General features: G+C 34.6%; 1 protein-coding gene across 5 annotated transcripts in view; it reads left to right on the top strand.

Moving 5' to 3' along the window:
- Syt7 (Synaptotagmin 7) overlaps positions 1–18,096 on the top strand; it is a 703,683-nt gene that overhangs the window by 441,925 nt on the left and 243,662 nt on the right. Inside the window, exon 1 of one of the 5 annotated variants that reach the window (XM_074179667.1) lies at positions 14,363–14,550. The exons of the other annotated variants lie outside the window; for them this stretch is intronic. Within the exon in view, the coding sequence (XP_074035768.1) occupies positions 14,501–14,550 (50 nt within the window). The 5' untranslated portion in view covers positions 14,363–14,500. Of the gene's footprint in view, positions 1–14,362; positions 14,551–18,096 lie in introns of those variants that run through there. 5 annotated transcript variants of the gene reach the window in all.

Raw genomic sequence — 18,096 nt, 5'->3', positions numbered from 1 at the left:
TTATGAGCTTTTCTTCATGCCACTGCCACAAACGACATGAATAGCGTTCATTTTCAATGTGTTAATGAAAAATTCACAGAGAGAATGGCGTGATATCAGAAGTAAAGGTCTGTTTCAGGAAGAAGGAACCATGCCAACCTTTGTGTAAGGAAATTGTTTGCAGTCAACCGAAAAACACTATTATTTCTTAATACCTGCTCACAAGTTTTAAACAGTTCAATTTAGCTTGCCCTGTTTGTTTGTTTCAATAAAAAAAGCGATTTATTTCCAACAGGATTACCCAGTTACAGGAAATGATATTATTACAAAGTATATACGAAATGAATATTAAAAATAATGGAATATAGAAATATATAAAAGTAAATGCTAAAACAAAGTATATAATAAAATATTCGTAGAAGTAGAATATCAAAAGAGGAATGAACACAAACAGTTACAAATTATGCAATGTAGCAGTACTGACACAAATGTTATTTATAATATTATTAAAAGTGATTGTGGATACATGATACCAAGAGTCGAAAGAAATATCGTAATTTTCACAAATTTTATTGAAGCTACTGCACATAAAATTTAATGGTGATCATTTGTGCGTGATGCTTCGCAATAGACTCTCAGATTGTGTCGACCTTCACTTCTTGGTACTAAGAAATTGATCTCGGGTAAAAGAACCGTATTGTTAATATTGTTGTTTAGTGAGTAATGCAGGAATTTCATACCAAGGATATTTCTCCTATTTTCCAAAGATATCATATCAAATCGTGTCAACAAAATGTTACGATCGATGCCTCTTGTGGGGTATTGTCTATCAACTTTTAGACATAAGTATTTCAGGAACTTCCTCTGCACGCTGTCTATTGATGTTTTTTGGTAGTCGTAAACTAGATTCCATAATACAGAGCCATATTCTAACTTAGATCTGGCATACGCAAAATATACCCATTTTGAGGTGGCGATACTTTTGAAGTTTTTGTCATTTCTGTAAATGAATCCAAGCATCCTATTTGCATCAGCAGTCTTATTCCTTATATAATAATAATGATAATAATAAATCGTCTTTATTCATCTTTGGACACATATGTAAAGAAATAACAATAATAGGTATTCGACAAAGATAAAGTGGCGAAGTGTCACCCGTGGGGGTTTTTCAACTTAACCATGGAAATACAATATAAATTTACAATTTTCTTAATAAACTCAGCTATAATATCTACGATGAGTATAATTCTATTACATTGTAGAATAATTTTGCTGTCTGAGATCTATCAAATTGATGAGTACCTTAAATTCATAAAGTGATTGACTGGTCATTATTCGTTCTGTAGATGCAGAGTTCGACACTTGTGATTCATATTGAGCTGATAATAGGGATTTCAACTTTTTTTTGAAGTTCACCAGAGTATATGTACTGTAATCATGCTAAAGTTGATTATAGAACTTACAGGCGTTGTACGTGAAAGATCGCTGAAAAATGGAGGTTTTATGTTTGTACATTACCAGTAACCCCGAGTTACGAGTGTTATAATCACTCAGATTCCCTATTTTAATTAGTTTGTCATATAGATATGTTGGTGTTCTATATTTCAGTACTTTATGAGTCATATTTATTAGATGTAATTTTCTCATATCTAACAATTTCAGTTTTCGCATTTCCCGATATTTATGACTTATGTGCTCATATTTGCGTATTCGGAAGGAAAGTCTAATATAAGAGTTCTGTATTTTTTGAGTGTATTATATGAACTTCGGCAAAGTTGATTGACATGTTTTGTGAACCTCAATTCATTGTCTAACCAGAGTCCGAGATTTTTTGTTTCATTTTTTATGGGAATTTTTCCCCACCCAAAATGATGTCGATTGAGGTACTGGCTAGATTACGTTTGAGCTTCGGCTTGAAAAACAATGCACTGGACTCACTCGCGTTCAACTTCAGATTATGTGCTGCAGATACTTATGTGCAAAGAATCCAGATCCGAGTTTAAAGCAGCGGTAACATCGGGTTTCACTTCATTGAAAGATAAGTACAGCTGGGTATCGTCCGCGTAATGGTGTATGCGGCAGAATTTGACGAATGAATGAAAATCTGAGATGTACAAAGAAAATAACAGTGGGCCCAATATTGATCCTTGCGGAACGCCATGGCTCAAAGCAAGGGTCTCTGAGGATTCAAGGTCATGAACCACTCTCTGTGTTCTTCCCTTCAGGTGACGTTCCAATAGTTTCACTGAATCAGGGTGGAATCCAAAGAATTTCAATTTACTGATGAAAACCTCATGATCCATGGTATCAAATGCCTTGCTGTAATCCAACAGGATCAGACAAGTAACCTTCTCTTCATCAGTTGCCCTAAAAATATCATCGACAATATTTGTTAGAGCTGTGGTGGTGCTAAATCCTCCCCAGAAACCAGACTGAATCGGTGGTATAATATTAGGTTTCATCACGTATTCATTGATTTGATTGTATACAATTTTTTCAAACGCTTTAGCTAGAACTGGCAGAAGACTGATTGGTCTTAAATGGTTGATATTGGTAGGATTCGTTATTTTTGGTAAGGGGATCACAAGTGACAATTTCCAAGCCGTAGGGAATGTTGAGTTATTTATGCAATAATTGTATATGTATGTTATATACTCAGTTAGAAAATTAGAGACCAAATTGAGCATTTTAAATGTCACTAAATCGGAGCCCACTGCGTTACTTTTTATTGAGTTTATGCATTCAAGCACTTAGTCGTTTTCCACGATACTAAACACAAAAGTGCCTTTCTGATTATGTAAATCTTGCTTATATTTATTGAGTGAGAGGGTATGCTTTTTTTCACGTATTATTGATTGTTTTGTGAAATTTCTCAATGTCTTTTAATACTTGTGAATGTTAATTTACTGCCGTACGTTATACCAAGATCTTTTATCCCATGTACACGGTTGATTCTAGTATTGTTGATTAAATAATCGTACATTAAAGTTCGCTTTTTTGTTGTGAATGATATTATTTTACATTTGGATACGTTCAGTTTTAGTCGATTATTATAACAACAAAGTTTGATTACATCTCATTCATGTTGTACAAAGAGATAGGAAAAAAAGTGTGGCAGAAAGAGATGGTGAGAAAGAAAGAAGTAATTGTTGTGCTTGAATTCGAATGTGCCTAATTGTGAGAATTCCAACATCAATTTTCTGATGCTGAGGAGACTGAAACTACTCAACGTGATAAATCCAACACACTTTGAGTGGCACATGCAAACGACTCCCAGTTGATTTCTCCACACAAATATCGCTCTTGTCGATTGTTTACTGTCTGAGTATACACAATATGTCAAAACCCGATCCAGTTCAGTTCGTCGTCTATATTTCTCGTTCTCCGAATTCATTTCGTTTCCAGGGAAAGGCAATAACATTGTTTCTGAGGAATTGGATTTTGTACTTCGAGTCGACGGGATGCGTGTTTACGAGGTTTTTGGCGTCCATGCATTTCATCAAAGAACGACATAAAACTGAAGGTAACCTTCGTGCAACCCAATTTCCGCTGGAATAGGCACACGAAAAACAATATTTCAGTTAGTTAGTTTTCCTTGCAGTGTGTACGTTTGTCGCAGAATGCTGAAAATATGTTTTCATGATGTATAGGTGAGACCAATTTATTGCCAAGCACGTTAACAGGCCGTTTCAGAATGATGTGGCACCAGAATAACAACAAAAATAGCAATCATCAACAGAGACATCTTGCGGGCATCTATATTTATATTTTCCTCACTTCTATAGCAACCTGATATATAAAACCTCATCTGGATGAACAATATTCTCAGTGTTTTCATGTTGTCAGAATAATTAGTTATGTGATGTTGAAGAAGTTATTGTTGCAATTATGCAAACTGTGGAGTCTGAATCGTATAATCACTCGTATATTTGCATTGAAATACGATGAGCTGACTTTGATTATTGGTTTCAATCGCTCAACTGGTTAGTTGTTAGGAAAGATTATTGTCATGGAGTTGCTGGAGCAACAATAGGTGTAGGGTCTTTCAACAGGGACTTGCGAACTTTGAAACTTGAAACTACATCTTTTACATTAGGTATCATTTATTGAGACTGTTTGCCAAACCATCATGAAGGGTAAGAGCATTCAACAACATGTGCAAATACTGAAATTATTTCATTCAAATGGATTTTCTGGTCGGGCGACGTACAGAATGCTTGGCCCACAGCAATGAGACAGTTGAGAAATGCTGTAGGTTTGATGACACTAACGATAGCATATTATTCACTATTCCACGCAGTTATTTCATATGTAGTCTTGATTTGGGGGCATTTCATAAACTCAATCATCATTTTCAGATGTCAGAAAAAAGCCATGAGAATTATGGCAGACCTAGGATATAGAGAACAGTGTCGTCCTCTTTTTATTCATTTCGAAATCATGACACTTTCTACATTATATATTCATATTTTGTTGTTGGAGACTCACAAGAATATTGAGATGTTTCCGAAACACACTCACAATCATGATTATTCAACAAGATCCGCATGTTTATTGAATTATACAAGGAAGGTTAGCAGTTAGTTATAAAAACTCCCTAAAGTTGAATTTATACAACTGTCTCCATTCCTCAGTTAAATCTTTAGATTTCAGAAATTTCAAAAATAATATCAAGAGATATTTTCTCAACAAATGTTTCTATACAATCGAAGAATATGCTGCTGTAGCTGGTCAATTCACAGTTTGTATAAAACCTTTCCTTACGTTTGTTGATCTTTTAATATTGATATATTTATTTTATTACCATTCATGTGTCACTGTGATCATGTTAAGTAATTTTGATATGCCAGTTTTATTTGTTTATGAAATTTATAACTTCAATCTAGAGACGTTGTTACTCATTTCAAGTGTCTGACATAGTACATATAGTATATAGTAGTGAAAAAAAATTATGTCGACTCGCTCTATTGGTGTTTGGTTATAAGAATGAAGTTTCATAATGAAAATGTATTTGTTGGATGTTTATATCGTTCTCCTAGTTCTAAGTTTGATGAGTTTTTTTATCACTTTGAAAATTGGGCTGAAAATATTTTCTCTCAACAAAATAAGTCCATATTGATTGGTGATTCCAATTTGAAAATCCTTAACGAGAATGATTCTTTGGTAAAAAAATTCAAGAATTTCATTGCAAATATTGGAGTGGAACAACTGATCCATGAACCAACAAGAGTTACTAATAATAGTAGTACATTAATTGATTATGTCTCAAGCTCCTCAACCTTAAACCAATGTTCAGTCCATGAAATTTCTAAGATTACAGATCATAATATTATCACTGTTACAATCAAATCCTGTCAGCTGAAGAAATCTACCACTTTGAAATTATATAAAGATTTTAGTGAAACAAAACTTCTTCTTTTAAATGAAAAATTAATGAATTGCAACTGAAACTTGAACTTGAATGATACCGATACAATATATGCTAACCTTGTTAAGAACATAAGTGAACCAGTCAATATTATTAGTGATGTTAAACCAAGATAAATCTGAAAGTTTTAATGATTTTTTTATTGTTAGTAGGTATTCTTGATATTAAAGCAACAATTTCGGCTTCTGTACAATGGTCATGTGAAGATCATGAAGTGATTGGATGCAATTTGTCCGATTTCAAACGTTTGTCACTGAAGGAATTGAAGTCAATTATTTCAGGTTTGGATAACAAGTGTAACACTAATATAATGAATAACAAGGTTCTCGCAAGAGTATCTTCTCGGTACTAGGTCACGTACTTCTTGATTTTGTCAATACTTCTTTGAGAAATGGACACTTTCCAGATCAACTGAAAATTAGTACAGTTGTTCCTGTGCCTAAAGTTTACAACGCAAATGAAGCCTTTAACTTTCGTCCCATAAACACTCTGCCTCCTTCAGAAAAAGTATTAGAGTTAGCTGCTTATAACCAAATATGGACATATATCAAAGACAAAAACCTTTTGATGGAGTATCAATCAGGTTTTAGATCGCAACACTCATGTGAAACTGTTCTTCAACTCACCTTGTCTAAATGAAAACTGTCAATTGATGACAATAAATATGTAGTAGCAGTATTTTTGGATTCAAAAAGAGCGTTCGAAACTATAGATATATCTATTTTGCTATCAAAATTAGAGTACTATGGAATAACTGGTAGAGTGTTGCTATGGTTCAGAATTTATTCACTCAATAGATCTTAATGTACTAAAATAAACAACGTCCTATCAAGCCAAAAAGCAATTGATACCGGGGTCCCCCAAGGAAGTATACTTGGCCCTGTTTTATTCATACTTTATTTGAATGACATAAATTTTATTAGTGACTGTGAATTCATTAACCTCTTTGGAGATAATATTCTCATTGCAGCAAGCGAGTCTGATATATTCATAATGCTGTACGCAAAATTAATTTGAATCTTGAAATCGTGGCGAAGTTCTTGAACACAAATAAACTCAAACTGAATACCACTAAAACGGAAGCTATGATATTGACAACACAATATAAATATAACTTCATTGATATCAACTCCATTAATATTGAGATCTACGGCGAAACTATAGAAATTGTGAAAGAATTCAAATACCTAGGCTTCATCGTTGATGACACTTTGAACTTAAAAAAACACTTCCAGTATATGTGTAATAAAATTTCTGAAAAATTGTTTTTCTCCACTAGAATTAGTAGAAAATTAACATTCCAATCTAATTTGACTGTTTATAAAACTACCACACTTTGATTACTGTGCTACTTTGATATCATTACTAGACGGTAATTCTATCTCTACTCTACAAAAATTACAAAACAGAGGAATGCGCTTGTTATTAAAATGCCATAAATATACTCCTATATTCTCAATTGGATGACAGTAAAAGATAGATTACAATATTTTTCTATGATATTCATATTCAAAATACTCACTGGAAAAGCACCACATTACTTCAATTAGTTTATTACTAATTGAAGATATGACTTGGTTGTCCCACGAACTAACCTTGCAAGAACAATGAATTCTATTTTTCACAGAGGACTCTTGGACTATAACAAGCTTCCTAATGAAATTAAACAAAGTAACACCCTTATTATGACTTGTCATAAATGTATTTTGAATATAAAGTGGTCAAATAAATTTTTCTATTCTACTCTACTCATAACCAGTAGGTCTTTCAAACGAATTTAAAACTTCGATGATATCTTACACACATTTTGTTTAATTTCGGTTCAAATATAGGAAGTGCTTGATGAAAGACTCTTTATAACCTCCGGGGCCGCAACGGTTGGGACCTAATATTACTAGGGTCGAAATTGTTAGGGACAAAACGGTGTAGAAAACTTTCTCTGCCCGTACGTATGTATTTTTCCACAAATTACAGAAAATGTTCTTCATTATCTGAATCTCACTCTGTTTACTTCAAGTCACGAACTCCAATGACCCCCTTTTTTGATCTCTCCTGTAAATATTCGATTTCTCGCTACTAATTTTCTCAGCGACCTAATTATTTCATCTGCACACAAACTTTTTGAGATCTTAAGAAAATCAGATAATGAATGTCCATTATAAAGTAGCTTTTACGCTTGACTTGAATTAATTCTAATGCTTCGACTCTTTGATTAGACTCCTGTAATCGATTGCAAGGTAGTCTTTCGATTTGTTCCTTTGAGGATTCTGGCTGCTTGTGAAATATCCTTTTTTTATCATTTTCAGCTATGAGCTTAGGAAATTAATGAAACCAATCGGAATGGATTTCTCTGATTGGAGTTAATATGTATGATATTAAACTGGGTAGTATATTTTTAAAAACGTAACCTGTAAAGGTACTCATCTGAGCAATGGCCCTAACGGTATGCCATCATAACTCTTGAAGAGATGTATATTTACTTTAAGCTTACCAAATATCAACTTTTATTGAACTTGTCGTTGAGAACTGGCGCAAAAGAAAACATTAAAGATGTATAGACCTATTAGTTTGCTCTCAGTGATTCCCAAACTTTTTGAATTGTTACTAGCACCCATACTTACTTGGCATTGTGAGGATCTAGTCATTGATCAGCAATATGGTTTCACAGCTGGGAGATCTACAGTTATCAACCTCCTAGGACAGTGTTCGTCAACCTCTTCAATGTGTTGAGCTACTTTGTTAATTTTGGAATAAACAGCGAGCTACCCACACGGAAGCCACGTAACGCAACGTAAATGAAATAATCCACAGTTAATTTATCATTATATGTATTTATTTTACTATTTAACTGGTAATACATAATACATAGGTACTAATAATAAACTAATAACAAAATAATCAATATTACTAGTACGTACTTGTTCATAGCTACATTCCTACCTATCAAACAAGGGTGTTTGAAAAATAAACACAAACTTTTATCCAGCTACAACGGCATGTCACGTATGATTTAAAAATAGTTAATAATAACAACAAAAAAGTAACGCACTATCATGAACATAAACATTGAAAAATAAAAAAGCACGTTCAATGAGAAGGCTGACACTCAGACTCATCGATAATTCTTTCAATGTTTGCAGTATAATTTGATGCAGCCATTCGAATACAATTATCCAAGTATTCATCTGTAAGTCGATTGCGATATTTGTTCTTAATAAACTTCATATTGGAAAAGTTTCATCTTTACGACATAACGCCACCAGACCCTTATCACAACCCACCATAGCTGGAGCGCCATCGGTTGTCAAGCCTACCATTTTCGATATTGAAATTTTCTCGGAAGAAATAATATTTTTCAAATGAGAAAACAACTCATGTCCAGTAGTGTGTCCTTTCAGTGGAATGAACTTCAAAAGATCTTCTTCAATCGTAAAATCACTAAAAACCATCCTGACGAACACGGCCATCTGGACAGTGTCAACGACATCTGTTGATTTATCCCGTTGAAGTGAAAAATAAACACATTTATCTAAGTCAGTTCTCAACTGTAAAAAAATATCATTGCTCATTACTTCTACACATCTCATCACTGTATTAGCAGAAAGTTGCATAGATTTTATAGCTGAAACTATCTCGTCTTTATTTCTAAAGTTGGCAAATAACGAATCAGCAGCTTCTAAATTATCTGGGACACACGGTACGTTGCTTCAGTTGCAGCCTTATTTTTGTCGACTGTTCTTAAAAATATTGATTGTTGTCCAATTAACTGCTTTTTTAACTGTTTCAATTTCTCCTTTCTGGCGGCAGAATGTAGTGGGAATGATTTTTCAAAATTAGAATGTACAGTTTTATGGTTTCTCTCAATATTTCCTTTTTTAGCAACGGAGACCAAAGTATTACATAACAAACACACATTTTCATCTTTAACTTCTATAAAAAAGTATTGTTCTTCCCATTCCGAATGAAAGTGTTATGTCTTTACCTTCTTACAACTGCTTGCCATAATATTATTTTTGTTGTTCTATACTAACCCAACCGCTGGACGTTGGTTACGCGTTCAGTTTCAAACTAAGCGCAATGTTGCCGCGCCGTGCGTATTAATCCTGTTCAAAGCAATCCAGATCGTTCTCGAACACTAACGCGCTGGTCCGGCTGGTCGGTTCTAGCCGATTCTAGCTTGATGGCGTCAGCGGCAGATCGCTCACCGCAACGTTGCCGCTGTTTATGTTTAATATTATGACAATTAGATTTTTTTGTGGAATTTTCGGAAGCTTCTGTGATTTTTGCAGTTTGAATTTTTTAAATTAAAGTCGTTGTGAGAGCTACCAGAATTGCCTCCGCGAGCTACCGGTAGCTCGCGATCGACAGGTTGGCGACCACTCTCCTAGGATATCAAAATGAAATAATCAAAAAATTTTGAATCAGGCCTACGAATTGATGTAATATATTCTGATTTCAGTAAAGCGTTTGATCATGTTAATCATAATCTATTGGTGCAGAAGTGGGCGTCGTTAGGTTTCCCAAATTTTATTACTTACTGGATAGGTTATTATTTCAAGAACAAGTCACAAGTAGTCAAAATCGAAAACTTTGAATCAGAACTAATCTTGTTATCTTTTGGAGTGCCACAGGCCTCTCATTTGGGACCCCTGCTGTTTACCCTGATGTTGTTGGATATCATGGTCACCATGCGCGTTCAATCCATTATTATTATTATTCAATAAATGTTAGCCGTCAAGGCCGTTCGAACATATCAAGTCCAGAACAGAAAAAAATTCAACAACTTAAAAAATGCATGTGCTTTAGACCACACGACTGAAGTAAAACTTCTTCTGATGACTATCCTACGTACCAAGATAGGTTTCTTTTTCCTAAGCAACATCCAACAATTCATCATACCAATTATTATTAATGATAGCCAGTCAGTTTTATTGACATGCCCGCCGTTCAAGCAATTATATGTTATGTGTTTGACTTCTATCTCTTGCCAATAAATGTGGTTCAGAGGATATCATCGACTGAAAGCTCCCAGGCTTATGGTTGTACACAATGTATTTCCTGACATAATCCAGATGGATTTGCTCTGACATAAATCGTTGATATAAATCTCTGATGCCGGCTAGGTTCGCCTTCCTACACCCAAAACATTTTGTAGGAGAATACTTCCTGAATGCTCAGTGGAAATATCCAGAAAAAAATACCGTGAACGAAATTGGAAAAGTTAGAAGTTAGGGGTGTTCCGCTTCAATGAGTAACATCATACGAAATAATGTGGAATCATATTCGAAAATAATGAATACAGGGGTTCCACAGGGCTCAGTCTTGGGACCCCTTTTTGTTTATAGCCATTCTGAGTGACATTGATGACACCTGTACCTCCGCAAATCAATAACACAATAATAACATTGACCAATTAACAGAATTTAGTAACAAGGCATCTGATGAAATAGTAATGAAATAAAAAGATATAGTCTTGGAAAATGTCTCATCTTGGATGAGGAAAGAAACCAATTATGTCCAATTTTTACCAAAAAACATAAATACAAATTATGACTTCATCGGGTGAATCTATACAATCTATGGAAACCAACACGTTCTTAGGTGTTACTTTGGATAGAAAGCTGACATGGGAAGCACAGATAAACACCGTATGTTCAAAATTGAAAACTACGTTTTTTTTCAAGCACAAAACACAAGCACTACAGGAAAAGTAGTGATTCACATTGAATTTGGATAGCTGTCGATTAAATATATTTGGAAAAACGTTCTCTTTATTACACATAAACGCATAAAGAAATTTCAAACAGTGAAGTTCTAGATGTACTGAGTTGAACCTCTAAGCGATGAGCAGCCAAAGTCTGTCGCGTATTTTTTATATGTACCGCTCTTAGTGGAATCAAATGTGCCAAGGCACTTAAAAACCTCCCTATAAAGTATCTATAGAAGAGAAACAAATCTCTAACCTTTCTTCGATGTTCCAGACTATCAAGGTTGATACTAACTCATTCGTGTTTGTATATCTTGGAGCCGATTATGTACAATAGAGAAAACCAAAATGAACTAATGCGGAATGAGGACACTCATATGTATAATACTAGGTGTGAGGAAATATTTCGACAACCCTATGCGAGGTTGTCAGTCTGTGAAAATTCAACAAAGCATATTGGTATCGAATGTTTAAATAAAATAGGAGATATACTCGTAATAGATGTGACAGTTGATTCTCCTTTCTAGTTCAATTCAGTTCGGATCTCTTTCATTAGAATTCATTTTCATGTGGAGTTTTTTGATCTTGATGTTAATTAGTGGGTATAAAGGATCCAAGTATCACAATCTTTATAGCTAGGATGTTATAAACTTCCTTCGTATTATTAAATAAAAAAATATTCATTATAACTTACATATATTGTTGTGACCAACTATCCATTGGTAACATGTGATAATTTTCTTTTCTCCTATATTAAAAAAAACTTCTTCTTCATGTAAGAACTGTTACACTTCATTTTATCAACTATTGTTATGTTGTTCTTCTTTCATTGAAGACTTTTCAACGAATTAGCTGATGATGAACCTATATAGGTTCGAAACATGTACTGTTTTACCGTTTTAAGATCTGAGAGTGATATTAAATTGTAGAGACCACTTCGAGTTTTTCTGCATCGTAAATCTACTACACTCCACTTCGAGATATAATGGACTTCTACCACAGGTTAGATGTGAATCTAATTAATATTCCATTCAAGAATGAATTGACGAATTTCCTTTTTGGAAAGGTATTTTTTAATGTTGAAAAATTTTATATTTTCTGATATCTCAAATTGTGAAACTGACTATTGTATGTAACAAATTATCTAAAGAAATCGTTTGTTCAGGCCAGTCTTCCCTTACCTACAACACCCTAGGTTTATAGACTAACACTATCAGAAAACAACTATTGTATATATAATTTCTTTGCTTTGTTTCGCGACTATACACTATATTAACAATCTATTTGTAGATTACTTCCTTTTTCTTGAGTCTGATAAGTGTGTTTGTATGATGTGTATGTACTGTGGCACAATACTGTATTGTTGCACGTGTCACGATGCAGTATTGTGACTGTACTGCATTGTAACTATACTGTATTGTGAGTGTCCTGTATTGTGACGCCTATTGTATAGCCAAACATATGTGTGGCACATGTATCGTGATTGCAGTATTGTGACTATACTGTATTGTGGCATGTGTCATAATACAGTATTGTGACTGTGACACCTGATGATGCTATTGTATAGCCAAACACGTGTCACAATACAGCATTGTGACTGCACTGTATTGTGACCATACTGTATAGCATTGTGACTATACTGTATTGTGACTTTCCGGTATTATGATGCCTGAAGATGCTATTGTATAGCCAAACATGTGTCACTATACAGTATTGTGACTATACTGAATTGTGACTGTACTGTCTTGTGTCGCGTGAATATGTTATTGACATGCCAAACATGTGTCATAATATAGTATTGTACTATACTGTAACAGTACTATATATATATATATATATATATATATATATATATATATATATAACTATATATAACAGTACACACGTCACGTTTCAAATTCTTGTATATTGTATATATATATATATATATATATATATATATATACAATATACAAGAATTTGAAAATTATTTAAAAACTATAAATACTAGTACATAACCAATAAATAAACCTTGTTAGGATAATTAGTGGGTATAATTGTTTACCTGCACTCTAGTTTTGTGTAAGGTCAGTTGGTATATTGTAATGTTATCTGGACCTGTATCTTGATTGCGATTTTCAGTTATACATAACTCACATCTGTGTATACCAACAAACAAATAGTGTATCGGTGTACACAGTGTATTAGTATATACATGGATTTTATCTCCAGTATACTAAGTTTGTATCTGTTGTATGCTATTTAATTGTACACAATTCTCATTTTATGTAATTTCCATAATCTTACCTTGGTTTATATCCTTGTTGACGTTCACAATCCATGTCTATGGAAGATGTGTTTAGTATATATACCTTATACATTTTACATTTCATTTTATGTATTTCTGACTTACCTAATCCATGTAATAGTGGCAATGAAGAAGAAAATAAATATCTATCTATCTATAGCCAAACACGTGTCAAAATACAGTACTGTTACTGTACTGTATTGTGGCTATACTCTATTGTGATGCGTGTCACAATACAATATCGTGACTGTACTGTATTGTGAAGCCTGAAGATGCTATTGTAACGCGAGACACGTGTCGCCCGTTTTGTGAACTATCAAGTGGAAATCTCACATTAAAGTGTTTTCTGAATATGTTGTACTGGATTTTCATCAAGTGTCGGCCAGTTTTATCATATTCTTGTATACTGATGGTAGAATGACTCTTGATGACTGTCAGTATCCGTTACTGCAGGGCTAGCATCTGTTTCACCTTGCAGAAAATAACTTCTGCTAGTGTTGCTTTTGAATCAGCCCCCATCTAGAGAAAACTTTCACCTTAAAAATGTCTTTTTACACCCTTGAAATCAGAAAGAGACCGCACTGGCAATAGTTTGCCAGCTTTTCATCTTCATTGGTCTCTTTACAGCACTTCATCGGTCTCTGCACCCGAGTTTCGCATATCCTTTCGTGACTTCCAGCAGTTACTCCCGTATAAAGAATGTATCCAGACTTTTCCATTACGATTTTATCTCTTCTGTCTGCCCCATTCCCGAATATTTTTCCTCGTCGACCGTCCTGATGTAGTACATCGCGCAACAGAGAACGTTTACCCTACATCCACCCGTATCATTATCCTGCGATAACGTTGTCGCAGCTTAGGTCGCGAAAGCTGAAAAGCACACCGAGATGCAGGGACGTGCGTCGTGGATCGTTTGGCGGGCAAAAGGCAGATATGGAAGCTTCGCAGACTCGCAGTTGTTCCGACAAGTTTTTGGGGTGATGAACCGCCGCCGCCGCGGTCGATCGGGGACGGTGTGACTAGTACGCGATTGTTTTGAATTCGAAGACGGCGTCACGTGGCTCATTCTTGGTGATGAACTTTTAAGAAATTCGTCGAGATGTACTATTTTATGACTGGGGTGGTGCAGAACTGCGAGAATATACTGAGGTTAGTGGTTATTCACAGATAGAAACACAATTATAAACCTACCATATGAACATGCGAATGGGGAAATGTACAGCAAAATGGATTAACGGGGTCTCTCAGTCAAAAAATCAAATCTCTGCTCTACTTTGCCAAGCTTTTGCTTCTAATGGGAAACTTCTTCAGGGCAGTAAAAACCCAAAATAATCTTATACATGTTCAACCTTCTCCGTCAGTTTATATGTTCAATTTATTGTTTTTAACTCATTTACTGCCCTGAAGAAGCTTCCCATTAGAAGCGAAAGCTTGGCAAAGTAGAACAGAGAGAAAGTTATGACAACTCAAAAATTCAAAAACTCACACAGCTAACAGTCACAATATATCATTTTTTTATGATTTCACCAATAAAGTGCCGCCAGATGAAAAAAAAAACAAATAGCGTAAATATTTTTAATGAAAATAACGGAATTACATTCACACAATTCAACTAACAATGAAGCAAAAAATTTTAATGAACGTAACTAATAACTAATCATTGAAATGTTTCGATTCAGTGCAACAATTAATTCTAACTCATATTATAGTAGGCTCTACTAATCCACCACGTATTTCGATACATGTGTCGTAGCGCTTACGAATGTTTCTGATTACGTTCGTTAGTTCTTGAGGGCTAATATCTACACATATCTGTCGAATTCTTGCACAAAGTTCATTTCTATCTCTTGAGCGGTTTTTGTAAACCTTTTGTGTGAGAAGTGCCCAGAGAAAAAAGTCCAAAACTGTGAGGTCTGGAGATCTGGGTGGCAACTGTATAAACGGACTACCACGGCCTATCCATCGGTTTGGAAAATGTTCGTTAAGCCATTGCCTCACAGCTCTGGCATAATGAACTGAATACCCATCTAACTGGACAATTAAATTTGATCGTTCATTGATTGGCAGCTCGTGAATAGCACCCCAAAACTCTGTGTTTAAAAATTCTAGCAACCTCTGCGCATCAATGTTTTCCTCAAAAAAGAAAGGACCAATAATTCGTTCGTTCACACAAGACGTTGATTTTTTTGAAATACTGGCTTTTACAGTTTATTACCCAGTTAGGATTATCCGCTGCCCAATAGCGACAATTCTGTGATGACACTACTCCATTTGTAGTGAAAGTGGCTTCGTCGATATAGAAAATATTTTTTAGGAAATTTCTATTGTTCAAATATTCCTCTTGGGCCCATGAACAATATTCCAGGCGTCTTGCTTCGTCGCCTTCTTGAAGTGTGTGTAAAAATGTTGGCTTGAAAGGTTTAATATTCTTCGCTTCGAGACATTTCCGAATAGTTTCTCGTGGAATATTCAAGTCTAAAGTGGCATTCCTTATAGTGGCATTAGGATTATTTCCGAAATAATCTAAAATGATTTGATCATTCCTGTCATTCCTGTTTCGTCTTTGCACAGGATTACTTTTCAACATCATTTTTGATACTGCACCAGTTTCATTGAATATTTTATTTATTTTATTTACCGTACCGCAGCTAATACGAGGACGATCTGGATGTCTCTAATTGAATACTCTACAAACCTCTCTAGCACTCTAGCACCCGAAAGGCGTACAATTTCAATTTTCTCTCTTACGCTCAATCTTGCAGCCATGACACAAAATAATTCGAAGAACTGTAAGGTGACTATTGTTGACAATAGTACACTTAAATCTTTCACAAGTGTCAAACTTTAATATCATTTCCATGGCAACTAAGATTTAAATCGAAATACTAGGTCTTAGTTTTAGTTAATTTGCGTGAAAACTTGAATGTTATTCCGTTATTTTCATTAAAAATATTTACGCTATTTGTTTTTTTTTTTCATCTGGCGGCACTTCATTGTTGGAATCATAAAAAAATATTCTCAGGGCTATATCTGTTGATATAGGTTGTTTTTTGTGACTTAGCTGTGTGACTTTTCGAATTTTTGAGTTGTCATACCTTTGTTAACAATGAATATTTTTTCATGAAATTTTGGTCACACCTGTTTAGAGGCACTCTGAATCCAGTGGCGTAGTGATTTTCTCAATAAAAAAATCGCTAACAAAAAACTTTCGACTAAGAAAAAATATCGTAGTATACCCTGAAACTTCAATAAACATTTCAAATTCAGTCCCAAGGTAGACCTTTCAGTACTTGACATTTCAAAAAATAATTATTGAAATCGGTTCACAACTTAAAATTATAGGGGGTGTTTCCATTAAAAATGGGCCACACTGTATAAACTGAAGGATGATGGCCAAGACTACGATATGAAAAATGCCACAGATATAATTGGAGCTACTGCCCCGTCAGTAAATACTGAAGATTGGAAGAAGAGGTGTTCAACCACTACCACTGAAAGTAATTCTGAATAGACGAGAAGACGTCTATATGTATTGAAGGGGTTATATTTTTAGGAGCGATTAATTTTTTGGGAAAGAAAGTTTTTGGCTTTCTACTACTCCATCTGATACAAAAAAAAAAGGGATGAGAGAATCTTCCAAAGAAAGGAAGGAAGTAATCAATTTGAAACTCTATACATGAATGTGTAGATCATGCAAAGAATTAACTTTCAGACACAAACTGAAAGAAAGTCCTCCTGAAACAGCTACTTTCATATAAACATTGAATTACACGAAAGAAAATAATTCTTTCGAAACAAATACTTCTATACGAACACTGAATTATACAGAAGAATTATACAGAGAAGAGTATCTTGAATACTATTTTTATTAAAGTGTTTTGCACTGTTTGCATGCAAGTCATTGTACTATTGAATGTTCCACCCCAAACTATTCTACAATACCGTATTACCAACTCGGCTAAAGATGTATAACACATTCTCAAATTCTTCCTACCTAAAATATCTCGTAGGTTATAGAAGGTGTAAATAAGCTTTCTCAGTCTTTTTGTGACTTGACTTATGTGTTCATTCCACCTGAAATGCTGGTCCAGCATAACACCCAAGTATTTGATAGTTGAAGTCTTTTCTGTTATATCACATGTACATGTGATGTGAGTCGCATCTCAAACTTTTCATTTTCAGTTTTGTTCTGTGTGGCTGATCAGTGTTTTGCAGAGAAAATGTCATAAATTTTGTCTTATCAACATTCAAAGTCAGTAGATTATAATCAAGCCATGTCTTAATCTTTTGAAGCCTATCTTCAGTAAGTTTATAAACATCTTTCCATGACTCTCCTGTGTATACAATAGCTGTGTCATCAGCATAGCAGATGAGGTGACCACAGAAGTCGGTTATTGTTCTGTGATACTGTTTATGTAAGTAAGAAAGAGAACTGGTCCAAGAACAGTTACCTGAGGAACGCCAATAGTGACTTCTTGTGGTGTACTCAACTGTTCATCAATTTCAACTCTTTGTAATCTATTTGCTCAATAATTCTGCAAGAAATCTACTGTCTTATCTTGCACTCCATATGTGGACATTTCTGTTCATCGTCAGCCAGCGCCTTAGATTGGGGTGAGCATTTCTGTTCAGCCTCGGGATCGGTTTTTGTTTTTGTTGTTTCTGTTTTCGTGTTCGTTTCATTTATGTGTGTTC

Source organism: Leptinotarsa decemlineata, unplaced genomic scaffold (genome assembly GCF_025532065.1).
Source record: "Leptinotarsa decemlineata unplaced genomic scaffold, Ldec_3_MD MMD2_P_RNA_scaffold_1, whole genome shotgun sequence".
Lineage (NCBI taxonomy): Eukaryota > Metazoa > Arthropoda > Insecta > Coleoptera > Chrysomelidae > Leptinotarsa > Leptinotarsa decemlineata.
Note: the sequence above shows the minus strand (reverse complement) of the source record. Positions and strands in the feature narration are given on the sequence as shown.